Below are 17,161 nucleotides of genomic sequence, written 5' to 3'. Positions count from 1 at the left end.
CCTGGAAAAAAAAAAAAAGAAAAAAAAAAAGAAAAAGACTAATAAATGTGTTTGGCTGCTAAGCATTTAATACCCGCGTTTGCTGCTCCTTTATTTACGCTGTGCCCTCGCCGCCATCTTTATTGCCATCGCCCCACGCGCGGCCTCCAGCCGTCAGGGGGCGCCTTCCGCGCTGTGGGCGGACCCTCTTCAGGACGCCGGGGCGGAGCCGCTGCCCGCGCTTACCCCGCGCTGCCCTGGGGCCCTCCCACCCCTCGCGGCCGTGGCTGCTGCGCCGCTGTGATGGCGACCTGCGGCGCTGAGGAGGACGGGCTGGCGCGGTACCGCTCGCCGCTGGTGTCGCGGTACGCCAGCCCTGAGATGGGCTTCAACTTCAGCGAGAGGAAGAAGTTCGGCACCTGGCGGCGCCTCTGGCTCTACCTCGCCCAGGCCGAGAAGGTAACGGCGGGACGGGGACACCCCCGTTAGCTGGCGGAGGATGGGGGCTGGCCCTAGGGGGAAAGCGGGGACTGCCATGGCGAGCGTCTTCCCTTCAGGCCGCGGCAGGTGCGTGCTCGGGGTGTCTGAGGGGCGGGAGAACATTGCCCAGAGCAGCTTTCGGGCTCTGGCCGCCCTTGGGGGGGCGAAGAAGGAGTCGGGGGTAGGGGGGTGTGCAAGCGCAGATTTACACAACCGTTGGTACACAATCCTGTCATCCACCCATCTGCGAATCACCTTATCTCGTGCCCTCCCCCTTGCACTTTTGTCCTTTTTTTTGTGAAATTAGCTTTGTAAAAGCTTTGCTAAGCAGTTTTTGTGGGAGGTGTTCCGCGTTCTCAGAGAACAGTGGTGGCCTGCTGGAGCACTCGGCTGTTTGCTTTTCAGGAGGTGTGACTGGGGAGAACTCTCTCGTGCAATCCCATTGCTGTCAGTCCGTGCCAACTGGACCACCCCATTCACCTGCAGCCAGCTGTTTGTAGGTAGCCCTGATTTCTGAGATAAGTTTACTTCTGGCTGAAATGAGCAGAACAGTTACCCAGAAATGCTTCTGATGTTTCTGACAGGCCAAATGCCACAAAAGAACCTCTGAGAGCACAGAAGATCAATATCAATTCAGCTAGCAGGAAGCAGCAACTGAGAGTATGTCCATATGATTGTAAACTGTTAACAGAGGCTACAGAGTCAGCGTTTTTGAAATGTAGTTTAAGATAAACTTTCTTGACTTTGGTACCAATGAGGGGTATGAGTATAGCCCTTCCAGCTGAGACAGTCAATTTTCAAGATGCCTTAACTTGATTCCTTGTTACTGAGGGGAAGTCTCATATTAGGTTTTTGACAGTGAAAAAGCTGTAATATGTCCCCCAAAAAAGAAAAGAACAACACAAAACCACCCTTCATTCTGGCATCTTTAGTTTTCAGACTCAATAGTTGCTAGTTTGTTTTGTACAGGCCTTCGGTTTCCATTTTTTTGTCTGGAAACAATCCAAGCACTAGGTCTGGCTGTTAGTATGAGGGCAGAGAAACACCGTCCTGGAGAATGAACAACCAGTGCACAGGGTCCTTATTGTGTTTATTCTTCAAGGATCATACCACTACAGTGGCCTTATCAATAGTATGCTGCAGCAAATGGGACATTTTAGAAGCTGAAGATGTAATTATACAGTTGTGTTAAATAGGAGTTGCCCTCTGAAAGGCCACATGCTCAGTATTGTCACAGCTGAACTGCTGGAGTGAGTTGTTGCAAATCTCACCGAAGGCAGAAACTGTAAGTACCAAGAATATATGCTTAAGAAGCTTTGCCTGTTCAAAGCATGATTACCTAAACACTGTTGTATCAATTCCAGCAGAAAATGACCGCTTTTTCTTCTGTTCAAGAACAAAATACTTTACACAACTTACCCAAGATGAGAAAAGCAGGCTGCTGAGACTGCCAGTTTTCCAACACTTTTCCAAGCCTTGAACTTGGGGTTCCCCTCTCTTGACCCTTGCTTTTCCCTCCCATTGCCACCTTAGAGTTTTGTTCCCAGAAAGCAGAGACAGATCTTGCACCCTTTTTGTAGTGGGAAGGAGATTACTATTTTTATCTGTCTCCTCATTCTAGATGAGTTTGTCTTCTGATGTCAGCTCTGGACTGCAGGAAGAAGAGTCAGTTACTCTCAGCACCTGTCAGCTCTGTCAGTGTTCAGTTAGTTACAGATATAAGCAGTTTCTTTAGTTTCATTCTTGAAGATACACAATATTTCTTTTTGCATGCATTAAAAGAAAAGTAATGTATGAACTCTGGGCAGTGCTCACTGTCGTAGTATATCAGAACATTAGGAATATCTAACCATAGGTTTTCCAGAAGTTGCAGGAAAGTAGTAAGAGAGGGAACGTGCATTTTAGTGATAAAGTTTTACGTAAAGAACAGGGCCAGGCAAATAGTTTCAATAATCACCCTACTTACGAGAAAGATTTTCAAGTAGTCCACTTAGAATATGTGAAGTAAGAACTGGAAAATTATTTCACTGGAAACTGGATCAGGCAGAAAACCTTTACAGTTGGTATTTTGTTCCTTTTTTTCCTGGTTGTGTATACACTTGCAGCATTACATTTTAAGTTGTGTGAGTACTAATTATTTGATGAAGACCTTGAAGACACATCTGCTTCACATATTTTGTCTTCTCTAGTGCCAGATTCCACATCTGTAAACCATGTTGTCAATCAGTTTGGTTCTAAACAGAACCAGCTTTTGAAATACTTTTTGTCCTTGAAGCTTTCTGGCTAGTGAATTCTAATTACTAATGCACAAGGCAATTGCATTTTAACTAGGAAAAGGAAACAATGCCAAGTTCACTGTGGGGCTTTTAAACTCTTGGTATCAGAACAGACATTTTTTTCTCAGCTTAACTAGCAAATGCCAGTATAGAGCTGTGCAAAAGTTATACCAGTGTGTAATTCTTGCTTTGATATCTTATTCTAAGTCAGCTTGCTGAAAAGGTTTAGCAGATATTTTTTGAATGCGAACTAGGAGCATTTATCTCCTGCTCCCAGGTCAAGTGACTGATTTCCCAGGCTTCCAGATTCATACTGAGATGAAGTACGTCAGGACTTCTGGGAAGGTACAAACATTTGTAGTTCTGTAGGTTTATTTGTGGTCCAAAGAGTTCTTCCTGACACAAGCTATCTAGACACATGGTAGCTGGATTACTCAAAGGGTGAATTTCATTAGAAGAATTCGAAGCTATATTATTTTTATGTCACTTTTCCCTACGTGTCTGATTTTTGTAGTTGTCACAGGGGTGGTACATGACTGAGGAAGGTATGAAGCCCAAGAGGACCATCTAAGCATGAGCACCATCCTATCCCATTGGAGAACCCTAGAATGAAAGCATTGAATGTTGCATTGAATGTAAACCCTAGAATATTACAGCTCTTGATTATGCCAAATTGCCATGCTTCCCTGAGATGTCATATGGGAGCAAATTACCTAAACAGCTTCTGTCTAAATTTGGGTTGTCTCTTAAAGACAGAAAGAAATAGAAAATTCTTTTCCTCTTGCAGTCACTTGGGCTTCCTATCACAGATGAGCAGATACAGGAGATGGAAGCCAATCTGGACAACATTGACTTCAAGATGGCAGCAGAGGAAGAGAAGAAGCTGCGTCACGATGTGATGGCCCATGTTCACACCTTTGCCCACTGCTGTCCAAAAGCTGCAGCAATCATTCACCTTGGAGCAACTTCCTGTTATGTAGGGGATAATACGGTAATAAAATACATTCTGTTTCCAGCCTGCAGAGCTGGGCAAAAAAATGCTGCAGCTGCTTACTTGATAGCTCTTTATAAACTTTTAGTTATGAAATAACATTAAATAGATTTTTTTTCAGACATTTTTGTTAGGTTTACTGTTGAAGTTAATTCCTCTTTATCCTCGCTACCCTGGAAAGGCAAATTTCTCTTGCCTTCTTTCTTTTGTGATGAAGCAAAGTCTGTCTGGAAAATAACTGTTCCCTAAGCTCTGCTTGCATGTTAAATATTCAAGGAGATAAGAGATGGTGAGTTGCAAATGCATGCAGAAATGTGGGAAGTATCAGTTACGCCAACAGGACAAGAGTTCGCTGACTTATAAAGCAAGGCCACTTTTGACACACGCAGCCTGTGAGCTGCTTTGAACTACTCTATTAATTTAGGGTATTAAATAAAAATAAAGCTTTTCAAAGTGTTTCAATTATTAAATAAAAATAAAGCATCCAAGAGAATGGATGAGTGTGTTAAGTGAATAAAGGAGTACCACTGTTCTATAGAACTGTAAAACGTTGATGAAAATGTTAATGAAAAACCTAATTTAATGAAAACTAAATTTCTCAGTATTTATTTGCTATTCCCCTGTGTCTAAGTCATTGCAGCTTCACAACCACTTTTGTCCTACAAGAAGCTGCTGCATGATTATTTTCACCCTACTCCTTTGCAAGCCTGTTTGGCTTTTAGGTAATGCCACCTTCCTTGTGACACTTGCACCTAGCTGTATCTCAGTCTCTAAAGCAGGAGTAGAGATGACTGCTGCATGATCAGTCCACTTACTTTCCTGTTGTCTTTAGCCTAAGGTACCTGCTTTTTCCTCTCAGGATGAATGATTTAGTCTGTAATTCCATTGGCATCCTGACCCAGTCAGTGGATATGGGTTTTTTTGCTGCCCAGTATGACTTTCTATGGATAGTAAAGAAGGAGCAATGATGGAGCCACCATTTTTGTCATAAGCAAGTTCACTTCAAGATTTGGTACAAAAAGAAAAACAGAGCTTTCATTGTAAGAAGAGATGTTTGAGTGGGCAAAGCATATTTTAATTATGTGTCCTCTCTGAGATAAGTCATTGTGTCTGCTCCTTCAGACAAAGCCCAAACTTCCTTTCTTTGCTTTTCTTCAGGATCTGATTGTCCTCCGTGACGGGTTTGACCTGCTGCTACCCAAGGTGAGAAGGAAGGCGGTTGTGCAGTGTCTCAGAAGTGGGCAGCACTGATGTCCAGTGAATAGACTGTGTTTAACTTTGATTTTCCTAAGCCTTGCTGGGAAGCTAGGAGGAGCTTGCCTGTTTGGGTTATTCTGAAGTGAACAGTTACCTGCCTTTCTTTTCTCAAGTCTTTCCCGAACACGTCTTTGCCCACCATGGGACTTATAAGCAACTCCTTGTTTATCTGTGCCATGGGTACTAGTTTTAAAAAACGACTGCATTGCTTTCAGGGTCAGCTGAGGCATCCTCTTGACTATATTCCTAGGAGTGTGTCAGCATTCAAGAAGCTATGTAATACAGTTTTCTGAGGTCAAATATAGTGGGTGTGTAGTGTTGTCTATTACCTGAATGTCTTAGAACCCATTTTGCCCTGTGCCAATTATACACAAAGCAGCTTTATTTCTGACCAATTCCAGGAGTACAGAAAGTACCCAGGGGTAAACCAACTGCAGTATTAGGTTGGGCATGAGGACTAGACTAGTTTGAGCTGCAGTCCAGCTGCTTGTATTGTCTCTTGCTTGAGTTTTTTGCAAGCAGGAATTATGTGCATACCCTGAAAAAATTAAATGCATGATACTCAGCAATTAGAGGAGTATACAAGGGCTGCACAGGTGTTTCCCTCCCCTTTCTCTCACAATGCCGTTATGCTTAAGCATGCTAGCTTCTGCTGTGTGTTTTTTCTCTCATTCCACCTCTTACCTATCCTCTCTGCACCCACCAGCTTGCAAGGGTGATCAGCCGGCTGTCCGACTTTGCTGAGAAGTATGCTGACCTGCCTACTTTGGGCTTCACTCACTACCAGTAAGTAGTCATCAGCCTTTGCTTTCATTTTGTTGACTGTGCTTTGGCTAAATTGACCTGGTATGGCTTGCTTTCATCCTTCTTTTTCCTGTCTCTTGCCACTGGCAGCTGGTACTGCTGGGCATCATTAAGACATTGCTGGTGGTTCAGAAAAGAAGTATATTCCTAACTCCAGACTTGTCTCAGAAATTGAACTGTTGCTTTGATTAACTGTCAGCAGTTGTCTTAACACATCTTCATAAAGAACGACTTTGTGGCCAACACAGATGTTCTGCGCTGTTTCAGAAGGCATGGCTGGGAGTTGCAGTCACATTTGCCTGTCTTCCAGTCACATTTTTTTTATGTTTTTCTGTCAGTTAAGTTAGTTTTATCTGCAGCTTAGACAGGTTTATTCCTGGCTACTTTTTACTACAGCTACTGTGTCTCTATAGCTGACGCTTTCTTCTAAAGGGATGAAAATCCCATCTGTTTTCATACATCCCTATATGGCTCCCTGGGAAGAATCATGAAGAATTTCTTCTGCTTAACAGGATGATACTGTTTTCTGTTTTTTGGGAAACCGACATCTTGTGCAGCACTTCTGACATTGACTGCTTTTAGGATAGAATAGAACAAGAAATAGAAAAATAGATTAGACTGGAATGGAATAGACAGGATTAAGGCAGACTAGTGAGTCAAAGGACCACAAGATCTGGACTGGTCTGTTGTTGGGGTAGATTAATCTACTGCTTCATGAAGATAGTTTGCTTTCAGAGGCATTAAACTATACACCTTGAACTAAGCCTGGATCTTCTACCTTGGTGATATGGAACATGAGAGGCAGGGAAGTTAAGCACAAGTCATGTCAGACTGTGTCTGGCACTTCAGAATTTCTGCCAAAGGAGAGTGAGAGCTTTGAGTCAGGTATCCAGTTAATTTTTTTTGCTGTATATGCCATGTCAGCTCCATCAGCTCTAGTCCTAGGTCCCTCTTCGTGTACAGCTTTTTGGAGGAGTGTTCTCTGAGCTGAGTTTTACCTTGGCTTTTGGAAAGAGAGCAAAGGAGTGTTCAAGAAGTGTATGCAAGGCAAAGTCATAAAAACTAAGGTGAAGGAAGCATTACTACCTCAGCCTTTTTTGTGTACTTTGTCACAAGGTCTCTGCCCCATTTATGAACGGGTCCATGTTTTCCCTGGCTTTCCTTTTTCCTGCTTACCTATTTGGAAAGGCCTTTCTTGTTGCCTTTCACATCTGACATCAAGCAGATCCTGGTGGGCTTCAGCTTTTCTAGCCCCATCCCTGCAGAGCTGAGCAGCTACTTTGTATTCTTCCTGGATCACCAGTCTGTGCTTCCACATCTTGTGTGCTTCCTTTTTATGCCTGAGCTTAATCAGGAGCACTTTGCTTATGTGCATATGCTTTTTCTGAAATAGTGTGGAGGTTGTCTTTGAAACTTATGTGGATAAAGTATTTCAACTTCTCAGTACTCCATAATCTCCCCATTTTTCTCCTCAAAGCATTTGCAAGGGTACAGTGTGGTTGAAGCTTGCAGATACTTATTTCAAAGCGGAGGTTTTGCCAGAAAATGTTAATTACTGTATGTTTGGCCAGACGCTGAGGAATCCTGTTTTATAAATAAGAAGGAGCAGTCCCTTAAGAGGAATCATTTAAAATCACAGCGTGGACGCAGATGTTTCTGCACTGAGAAGTTCACACGGGTGCTGTGAGTTAGCCAGGATACCCCCTGTGCCCTGGGCGAGCAGAACTGGGGGCAAGGATAGGGGGATAGATGCAGCCCCCACCGCGTTTCTGCCATCTCACTGGTTTCTCTCCGCGGGGGCCGGCAGGGGGGGCCCTCCGCCAGCGGAGGTATGGGGAGATGGACAGGTTCCCGGGAAGTCTGGTAACACAGAATCACAGACTGGTTTGGGTCGAAAGGGACCTTAAGATCATCCAGTTCCAACCCCCATGCACTGGCACAGGGTGCCCAGAGAAGCTGTGGCTGCCCCATCCCTGGCAGTGCTCAAGGCCAGGTTGGACAAGGCTTGGAGCAACCTGGTCTAGTGCAAGGTGTCCCTGCATATGGCAGGGGGGTTGGAACTGGATGAGCTTTAAGGTCCTTTCCAACCCAAACCATTCTATGGTTGTATGCTTTTAATTTCTCAAAAGAATGATCATATCTTCAGTACATTTACTGATGTAAGCCACATCTTTCCAATTTCTGCTTAAAGGAGTCAGAGACACCAACCAACAAGGACGTCTTAACGGCAGACTCGGAAGCAAACTGTGGTCCTTGTGGAGTTGCTGTGCAAATTATCAACACGTCACGTTCTGTTCTTGGTTTTCAGGCCTGCGCAGCTCACCACTGTGGGGAAGCGCTGCTGCTTGTGGATTCAGGACTTGTGCATGGATCTGCGGAACCTGGAGCGGGCTCGGGATGACCTGCGCTTTCGGGGTGTCAAAGGCACCACTGGCACTCAAGCCAGCTTTTTGCAGCTCTTTGAGGGAGACCATAGTAAAGTAAGTCAGACAGCCCAGGGCATAGACTTGCAGTTTTGGCAATTCTACCCTCTGGAATGCTCTTCTCCTTGGCAGAACATGGAGATTCTGGAATCAAAATCAAATGTGTGAAAGTGAGCAGAATTTGGGGAGGGGGGCTTCCCAGCAAGTACAACTTCTGTTGACAGTAAACTGAGAAAAGTAGAGGATCCTTTTGACTGTTGCTGACCTTCCTGAGTTGTTGCATTCTGAGCTCTGTTTGTTTTGGTTTTTTCCTTCACCCTGAGGTTGAAGAGCTGGACAGATTAGTGACTGCAAAGGCAGGATTTAAAAGGTATGTAACAAGCATACTTAGTCACCTATATCTGATGTTAGCAAAGTGTGACTCCTACTGTCTCTGTTGGCCTATTTTCCCCTCGCTGCCAAGCTGACATCTGTGCTGCTGTTGACTTATCTCCCCTTGCCATCTTCCATTCCCAGTTGCAGCTTCCTGCAAGAAACTTCATGTTCTAAACAGGCTGCTTCTACTTGTCTCCCTGTCAAAGCATGGCTGTCAGTTCTTCCTCTGTTTTTCTCTCTGCCATCTGCATGCTGCCCCAAGAAACTGACAGCCCGAATCCAAAGTAGTTCTCATTAAGGCAGAGTGACAGCCCTCCACTTAAAGAACCATGTCACTCCTTGTTTAGAGTCTTGCACTACCATTGTATCCGTCTGGAGAACTCACCTTCTGTGCTTATTTCTAGGGCTTATATGGTCACAGGGCAGACCTATAGTCGCAAGGTGGATATTGAAGTCCTGTCTGTGCTGGCCAGTCTGGGAGCATCTATACACAAGGTGAGCACCCTCTTTGTATACACTGGGAAGAGGGAAAAACATTTTAGATTGTGAAGAGAAGGTGCTTATAATGCAGGATGCTCTTCTCAAGAAATACTGTTATTCCTTGTTTAGCTGTTCTCTTTGTGATCATGCAAATTCACCGCTGGGTACATATCTAGTAATCAAACCTCAAAGATCTTAAGACCAGTGGCAAATAAAGCAAGTTTACTGAGCAGATTCTAAAATGGGTTAACAAATCCCACACCAGATGTTAACCTAATCTGTGCTAAATTGATCCAATTAAACTAAATGTCTTTCCTAGCGGTGTATGGAGTTTTTATATTTCACCATTTGTTCCTAGTTAATTGCTTCTCTGATAATGGTGTTATTCTGTCCTTGTGGATGCTTTTCATTGATTTATCTCTGTTCCCTCCCTCATTCTCTTGGGCTGTGGTATTTTTTTTATTTTTGTAGACTGGCTTTCCCAGTGAACACACATTATCTGTGTTTGCAAATCACTGTGTAATTTTGTTATGCATTTTCAGTGTTCCCTCCTGGTCTGTCTTCCATTCCCTGCAAATATTTGTCCTTCTTGGAGTCCTGTTATATTCTCATGCATTCTTCCTCATGTTTTCTTGACTGGGATTTTTAGGCCAGGAAGTATGATTGCACTATCAGTCTTCTGGTCAAATTTTTCAGTGCCCCCCAGTTTACTTCTCAGACACAGATGAAAACACTTCTCGAAGAATGCTAACAGAAGTGTATATATACTGGTGCGTGTTAGTTTGGTTCTGTTTGTTAATTTCTGGGTTTTTTCTTTTTCTAGATCTGTACTGACATTCGTCTTTTGGCCAACCTGAAGGAGATAGAGGAACCTTTTGAGAAAGACCAGATTGGTAAGAGATGGGAGGCATTTCTTAGACCAGTGCATGTGTTTTTCCATTTATGTTGCAGCAGCCTTTTAATGATACTTAGAAATGTCACTGGCAGTGGTTGCTTTAAATTAACTGGGGTTTGGCATTATTAGTATTTTAAAGAAAAAAACAGAAAAGAAAAAAAGGGAACTTTACCCAAAAGTTTTTGGATAGTAAGTAATTAAAATCAGATTTGTGTTCATGCACTTCCTGAGTTTGGGGGGAGAGCAGAAGCAGTCATGCATGCCCCATTCCCCACAGAGGAAGACTTGGGTGTGAGGAGTACTTAGTGTTTTCCATTCCTCTTGAAGCTGACTGGAGCTGTAGGTTTTCAGGTTGACTCAGCATTTTGATCTTTATAAACAGGCAAGTTTGGAATAACGAAATTAGGCTGGACCCTTGCCAGAAGAATACCAGTGATGTGTTTCTGACATTAATAGGAGGAAGAGATTTGACTTTTGGCTGGAAGAAAGTTCAGGTCCCTTAAATAGTTGCATAGGATTGAATCGGCAAATGAAGCCTTAATCATTGAACCGTTCTACATTCTGTGGGTGGTTTTGATACCCATTCACCAGAGTGTAAGTGTCTGACTTTGAAGGACAATATTATTGAGCAGATGAGGTCTTCAACATTGCCATGGGTAGCCTAGAGAGATGGTGCTAAGTACTGCATTAAAAGTTAAGGCCATTTGTTCTTTTTATGAGGTAGTGCTTCTTCTGTCTTGCAGAACTGCAAAATGTCTTCTCATTTTTTTCTCCCCAAATCTGTGTGTTTCTAAACTGAAGGGGAAACTTGTCCTCAGAAAATCATATATTGAGGCTTCAGTGAAAACATGATTCCTGACACATTTTTCTTTTCCAGGGGAGGACCTTCATCTCTTCAGTCTGAGTGTACTACTTCTGTTGCCCTGCTCCCATCATTCTTTTGTCTTTCACAGGTTCAAGTGCTATGCCTTACAAGAGGAATCCAATGCGTTCAGAACGCTGCTGCAGCCTGGCTCGACACCTAATGACTCTGGTGCTGGATCCCCTCCAAACAGCCTCTGTGCAGTGGTTTGAGCGAACGTTGGATGACAGTGCCAACAGGTTTGTTTAGCTCATTCAGTGCAGCAATGGCAGCAGGTCTTGTGCAGGAAGGCCCTTTGATGTGTTTAAAAAGTACTATTTTTTAACTAAAACTACAAGTTACCATCTTGATGAAAAGCAGTCTCAATAGACTGTAAAGACTACAAACTCGTTTCTTCTACAAGATCAGATTAAAACTGTTGGGGTTTTTTCTTGTCAAGATCTTCTGCAGAGTAAACCAGTAGATAGAGGAAGGGATGCAGAAGCCATGCTTAATAAAAACAAAAGTGGCATAGTATAACAGGGTTCACATTTCTCAAATTTTCCGCCCTGTTTTGAATGTGAGTTTTGACCCTGCTCTTCACTTCTTAAAGAACAATCCAACATTTAATTTGTAAACCCTTAACCCTCCAAATACTCTAAAGAAACTTATTCCAGTCTCTTTGTGAAGTGTTATCCTTTACAAGAAATAAAGAACAGTAAGTAAACAAGTTCAGATCCTAAAGAAAGAGCACAGACATTATTTTAAAGTAATGTTTCAGGAAAACCTGTGCAGGTCTTTCAGATACTGCTCAGCAAACATTGCTTTCTGACTCTTCATTATGACTATTTTGAGAAGAGCAAAAGTTACCTATAAGTATTATCAAGTAAATTACAGCAATTAAATTCAATACTTCCACTTTCTGGTTAGTACTAAGTTTGCATAAAGCTCATATTTACATTTGAAATGTTTTAGTTTCAAAGTAGTCTTTTGTTGCAGAATTTGATCTCCTAGGATTTTAGAAGTCTTTAGATTCCTAAGCTATGGGGCTTTTGGAAGAACGAGCAACGGTTTTGGCTATAAACCAGTGTTAAGATTGTTGATGAGAATGTTATTTTAAAAATGTCTCCACAAACATAATGTCTGCCTAAAATGTCATGAAAACATGGAAGATCTTGCTAATGTTGTTAAGAAAAGAGCTGCACAGGCAGCAACAAACAATTTAAGAAATTTGATACTGGTTGATATGGTGTGTTTATTTCCCATTCGCTACCAAGTGTTGAGAGATGTTGTGGGATGCTTCAGATTTTACTTTCATCTCATCTAATAGAAAGGTTCATTTGTCCACTTCATAATCCAATTAAAAAATCCTGTGCTTTGGATTTTTCTTGTTAAAGCTACAGTGTTTTGAAAGGAGAAAATGCAATCAACCTACAAAACAGCAAAATCCTTTTTAAGACAGTGAGATAGAACTGCAGGGCCTAAATGTAACACAAGGTTCAATTACTGGTATATTTTAAAAGATGACAGTTTAGAATGGGCTATCACTGGTGAAAGGTACTGTTATCACAGATGGATCATGCTGTAATTGCTTCACTGTGACGTAGAGCCTTTTGCCTGATACAGCCCAGTCCCCACGACTCCTCCCCTTTACTTCCTTTTCTTTTTGTCAGGAGCCTCCTCTATGACCAGGAGCTGGTCTGTTGAGGGAAGCCCCCACTAAATGCATGGATTGCTTTGAAAGTTCCCCACTGAGCACAGCCAGGCACAGCATGAGTGTGCAGCAGTCTTACTCCTGAAGGGTGGGATAGAACACAGGAAGATACTCGCAAGTGTGGTAGCTCTCTAACTTGCTTCCCTGTTTCCTATCTGTGTAATCACTGAATTGTCTTGGAGCTTTATATGTGTGCCTTCACCCTTTATCTTCCTCTTTCTCCCTCTACTGACAATAACAATGGTAATAATACAAACCAAACCCCCCTCCTTTCTCCCCAGCTTGAGAGCTACCGCTGTAAGATGTTCTTTAGCTTTCCTGGTTGTGACATTTAAGCACCAAGCAGCACCCATAAGGAGAACAGTTCCAGCTTTAAGGCCACAGTAGTGCTATTTAGACAATTATTTACAGAAACTAAAGAGCTGGATCTGAGGTAGGCTGGAACATGGCCTTTCTTGCTAACTGGGGCCCTGGGTATGTGTGTTTCATAGGCGCGTGTGTCTGGCTGAGGCTTTCCTCACAGCTGACATCATTCTGAGTACACTGCAGAATATCTCCGAGGGACTTGTGGTATATCCAAAGGTAAAGGAGGAGATAAAGTGTGCAGTGCTGCTGCCTTGATAAGGCTGCAACTATGCCAAAATGTATAAAAATCATTCCACTCAAAGGGTTCCATTTTTATCTGTTAGTCCAAATAGTTTCTGAATTGTGCTCTCTATTCTTGTTACACTCTTGCTGTTTGCAGGGCAGACATGCAAAGGGTACTTGCTGAAGGCAAAAGATAGTAAATTCAAAACTTCTCACAGAGGATATTTTTTCCCTGAGCTACAACATGGATCTGTAGAACTCAGCATCAAAAGACAGATCTCATACAGTCCTGTCACTTACCTACAGGTTAAAAAAAACCAAACCGCAACATGAACAATTGTACATCTTTTTCATAGTAATGACCCTTACAAGATAGAGCTGCTAAGTATTACCAGCTTCAATACCTGGAATTCCAGAGCTAAGTTCACAAAGAGAAATTATCTTTGCATCATTGTCCAGTCCTGGAGATTGAAAGGGAGAGAAAAACTTCGCTGGGAGTCCCAGTTTACAGAATTTCTATAATGCTGTTTCTTATTTCTGTTTTGTTGCTGTTTTGTTCAAGGTGATTGAGAGGAGGATCCGTCAGGAGCTGCCATTTATGGCCACAGAGAATATAATCATGGCGATGGTGAAAGCAGGGGGCAATCGTCAGGTACAAATGCAGTCCAAAATACCTTTGTTCACTTCCTGGCATTTGAGTCCTGAGAAACCAAAGTATCTGGGTTCTTGCCCTGACTGTCTCACCTTTCTTTGTTCTCCACCTACTCCCACAGAGTTATTTAATATCACACTGGTGCTGCAAAGCCACCAGGAGAGCAATTGTGGAGATCCATGTTTTCTGTTAGGAACACTCTGTGTTTGAGCTAATCTGGCTGGCTCTGCTGGAGAAGAAAGAGACCTATTTTTATACTAGATACTAGTAGACGTTTTTCCTTTTATAATGTTTGAAGGAACTTGGAACACAGGTCAGGCTTCTTTAAATGGAATATGTTGGCAGTTGGCTACCTTATAAATTAAAAGAACGAATCGGTGATGTTAACAAAAAATCAAGTAAGACCATTCCAAACCATTCGCTCACATGACACTCTTCCCTAATTCAGTATAGTGCTTTTTTTTATTAACTTTGTTTATTGTCCTTCATTCACTTTTCTGTGTTCAGGCAAATTGAAATGAAATGTTTTCCTTGGTAAATATACCCAGGCACAACTAGATTATATTTCCATATCATTTAATTTCATAGTTCAACTTAAAACTGATAATCAAATTTACATCTTAATAAAACAGCTCATTTTCACTTACCTTAAGATAGTAATTTTTTCCATTAATTATTATTTACACATAAGGGACAGAGGTTAAACTTGCAAGACAGCAATAGTGGCAGCGTTTGCTAGAAGCTTTGCGTAGACTATGTAGTTCTAGTTCTCTGAAACACGGCAACTCACCCATGATGTTAGTCAGAAAATATATTGTTTGTTTGTTTGTTTTTCCCCTGTGTCTCTCATGTTTGTCACTGAGTCAGTCAGTAAGTTTCCTGACTAAACATATTAAGGGTCACACCATGTGGATAAGTTTCATTATCTTTACAGCTGGTTGGTTCCCTTTCTAAATTATCCCATAGTTACTTGAACAGTCCTCTCTCTTTTGATTAGATTGAAGAGTGAATTTCATTTGTGTTTATGATTGGCCTACCTTCTTTCTTGTGCTGTTTAATTACAAATCTATAGAGTTTAGCACATTTATAAAAGTTGTTCATATTCACGTTCGTATGTTCCATTTTTATGTGCTGAGAACTCTGGAACAGGACATTCTCTGTGCTTTCCCACCTCCTAGCACAGAAGCTCACTTCCTTTCCCCACTACTGAACAGCACCCTTCCCTAAACATTCTGAAGAGAGATCTGTTCACATGACACAGGTCAGTGCTAGAGCAAGATAGCATTTGGAAGCAGGAACAGGATTATTTTCCTCTTAACTGAAGATAGATCAAGGATAATACGTAAGAGGAGAACATTCATACATGGCTGTAAATGCAACGATGTGACTATTTTAGGGACATCATGGAGCATCTGATTTTGCAGTTTGGTTTCTTTGTTTCTGCCGGTTGATTCCACAGGAAGTCAAGGGATTAGAAAGTCTTTCAGAACAGTAATTGTAAGGCTTTTGCCAGTCTTTGTGCTATGTAAGAGTTCTTCAGGAGAGAATGTCTTAAAAGCCTTCAGGTCTGTGAGGTGGGATTCTTTTCTGTCAGTCTGTCTGTATGTAAACTACGGTTTAGGTAAGTCTCACTGCTTGTTAATTTGGACACGTTCTTTTCTTTTCTCTTTTCCAAATCTGTAGATGTTTTACATTGTTTACAACTGAAAAAAGAAACCAAGAAACCAAGCCTATAGTGACACCTATGAGTATTTGCAAAATGTAAAAAAGTGTAAAGGATTCCAGTGTCATAATTTTGTGGCATAATTGAACAGGGAACATACGTGACATTCAGACTGTTTTAGTCTCACAGAGCGGATGTGGAAGAGTAAAGAAAATCTAGTTTTAACACAGTGGTCTATGAGACACAGCAGTCCAAGCTGTGTCTCATTTATGTGCTGTCCAGTGCAGCACCTGTTGATGTTTCTCCTTCCCGCACCAAGGGGTGAACATGTGCTGTCAGTAGCAATGGAATGACCTTTTCCTTTCCCCCTCCTCTTCTCCCTGCTCCTACAGGATTGCCACGAGAAAATTCGTGTTCTCTCCCAGCAAGCAGCTGCTGTTGTGAAACAGGAAGGGGGTGATAATGACTTCATTGACCGTGTCCGTGCTGATTCTTACTTCAGCCCTATCCATAAACAACTTGAAAGCTTGTTGGATCCCTCCTCTTTCACTGGACGTGCTCCTCAACAGGTAACTAGTGGAAAGAAGCTACAGGTCCTGCTGGTTGTAATACAGCAACGTGTTGTTTAATGCCGTGTCTTGTTTTATGCCAGAGAATGTGCATATTATGTACCTCTGCATACTACTAAGGCAGACACATTTCTCTTTTATTTTCCTTGGCTTTCTTGACTTTCTTCCCTGTGGGCTTCACACTTTTGACCCTGGACATATCAGACTGCTAGGTGGCTCTGTGAAAGAGACCCTAGTGAGAAAAACAGGTCTGAATGAGGAGGAGAAGGCAGGCCTCTTGTTTTGCTCATTTTCTTTTCCCTGTCTCTCTTGAACAGGTGGCAAAGTTCCTGAAGGAGGAGGTTCGACCAGCGCTGATTCCATACCAAAGCAAGATGGGTGGGAAAATTGAGCTGGCACTTTAGATATATTCTGCAAAGGTGTGTGGGTACAGAAAGATAATAAAAGCCTTATTGAACCAGGTCTGTTTACTGTGTCATGTAATTTTGGTTCTCTACAGTACATTTAACCCCCAGAGCTTACAGCCACTTTAATTCTAGATGGGCTTTTCATTCTTTGCCTGCTGTTTAATCAAGCCTCCATCTATTGTGTGCTGAGCTACTGAGAAACGCCTGAGGGTGACAAGGTAACTTTATCACAGTCCTTTCAATGGCCCCTTACAAAGCACTGACAGCTGTTTAAAAAGCAATGCCAGGTGCTGCATGAAATTCATGTGTGAATGACTTGTTGAAGAGCAGGGGTAAGGGGAACAGAGCCCACTCCCATTTCCATCTTGTATATCTGCTCTGAAACTTCCTCTGCAGGTGCCTCAAAAGATAATAAAAGATTGCCCTGGCTTTCAGGGTTCTGTGATTTGGGAAGCAAATAGGAAAAAAAAAAAAAAACCCCAAACTAGGAATAATGAAGGAGAGGCCATGGAAATTCTTGGTTTATCAAACTTACGGTCACTCAGTACTCCCTTTGTGGTGTGATACCGTACCTGTGCCTCTGTAGCTTCTGAAAATCATATTTACAGGTACGTGTTAGGAAACAGCCATTGTGATTTACTTTTCCAGGTCTTTGGCTGTAGGCGCTTGACACTGAATGGCAGGTGGACCCTGGCATGTCAAAGTCGTATTCCTACTACAAGAGAGTTTTGATGGATTTAAAAAAAAAATTATAATACTGTTGGAAT

The 17,161-nt window shown here is 42.3% G+C and overlaps 1 protein-coding gene across 1 annotated transcript; it reads left to right on the top strand.

The window, feature by feature from the left end:
* Positions 1 to 221: 221 nt before the first annotated feature.
* Positions 222 to 16,447, top strand: ADSL (adenylosuccinate lyase). The gene is made up of 13 exons (XM_065677666.1): positions 222 to 438; positions 3,523 to 3,726; positions 4,885 to 4,929; positions 5,690 to 5,769; positions 8,096 to 8,267; positions 8,534 to 8,580; positions 8,990 to 9,080; positions 9,889 to 9,958; positions 10,914 to 11,061; positions 13,007 to 13,097; positions 13,666 to 13,755; positions 15,811 to 15,987; positions 16,305 to 16,447. Exons 1-13 carry the CDS (start codon positions 283 to 285, stop codon positions 16,389 to 16,391), a joined length of 1,458 nt encoding a protein of 485 aa, XP_065533738.1. The 5' UTR covers positions 222 to 282; the 3' UTR covers positions 16,392 to 16,447.
* The last annotated feature ends 714 nt before the right edge of the window (positions 16,448 to 17,161 follow it).

Source organism: Lathamus discolor, chromosome 1, assembly GCF_037157495.1.
Source record: "Lathamus discolor isolate bLatDis1 chromosome 1, bLatDis1.hap1, whole genome shotgun sequence".
NCBI lineage: Eukaryota > Metazoa > Chordata > Aves > Psittaciformes > Psittacidae > Lathamus > Lathamus discolor.
Note: the sequence above shows the minus strand (reverse complement) of the source record. Positions and strands in the feature narration are given on the sequence as shown.

Excerpts from the sequence above, each read along its gene's own strand:
- ADSL (XM_065677666.1), top strand. The coding sequence starts at position 283 with ATGGCGACCTGCGGCGCTGAGGAGGACGGGCTGGCGCGGTACCGCTCG. Across the intron at positions 3,727-4,884 it reads GTTATGTAGGGGATAATACG|GATCTGATTGTCCTCCGTGA; the intron begins GTAATAAAATAC and ends GCTTTTCTTCAG. Across the intron at positions 8,581-8,989 it reads GCAAAGGCAGGATTTAAAAG|GGCTTATATGGTCACAGGGC; the intron begins GTATGTAACAAG and ends GCTTATTTCTAG.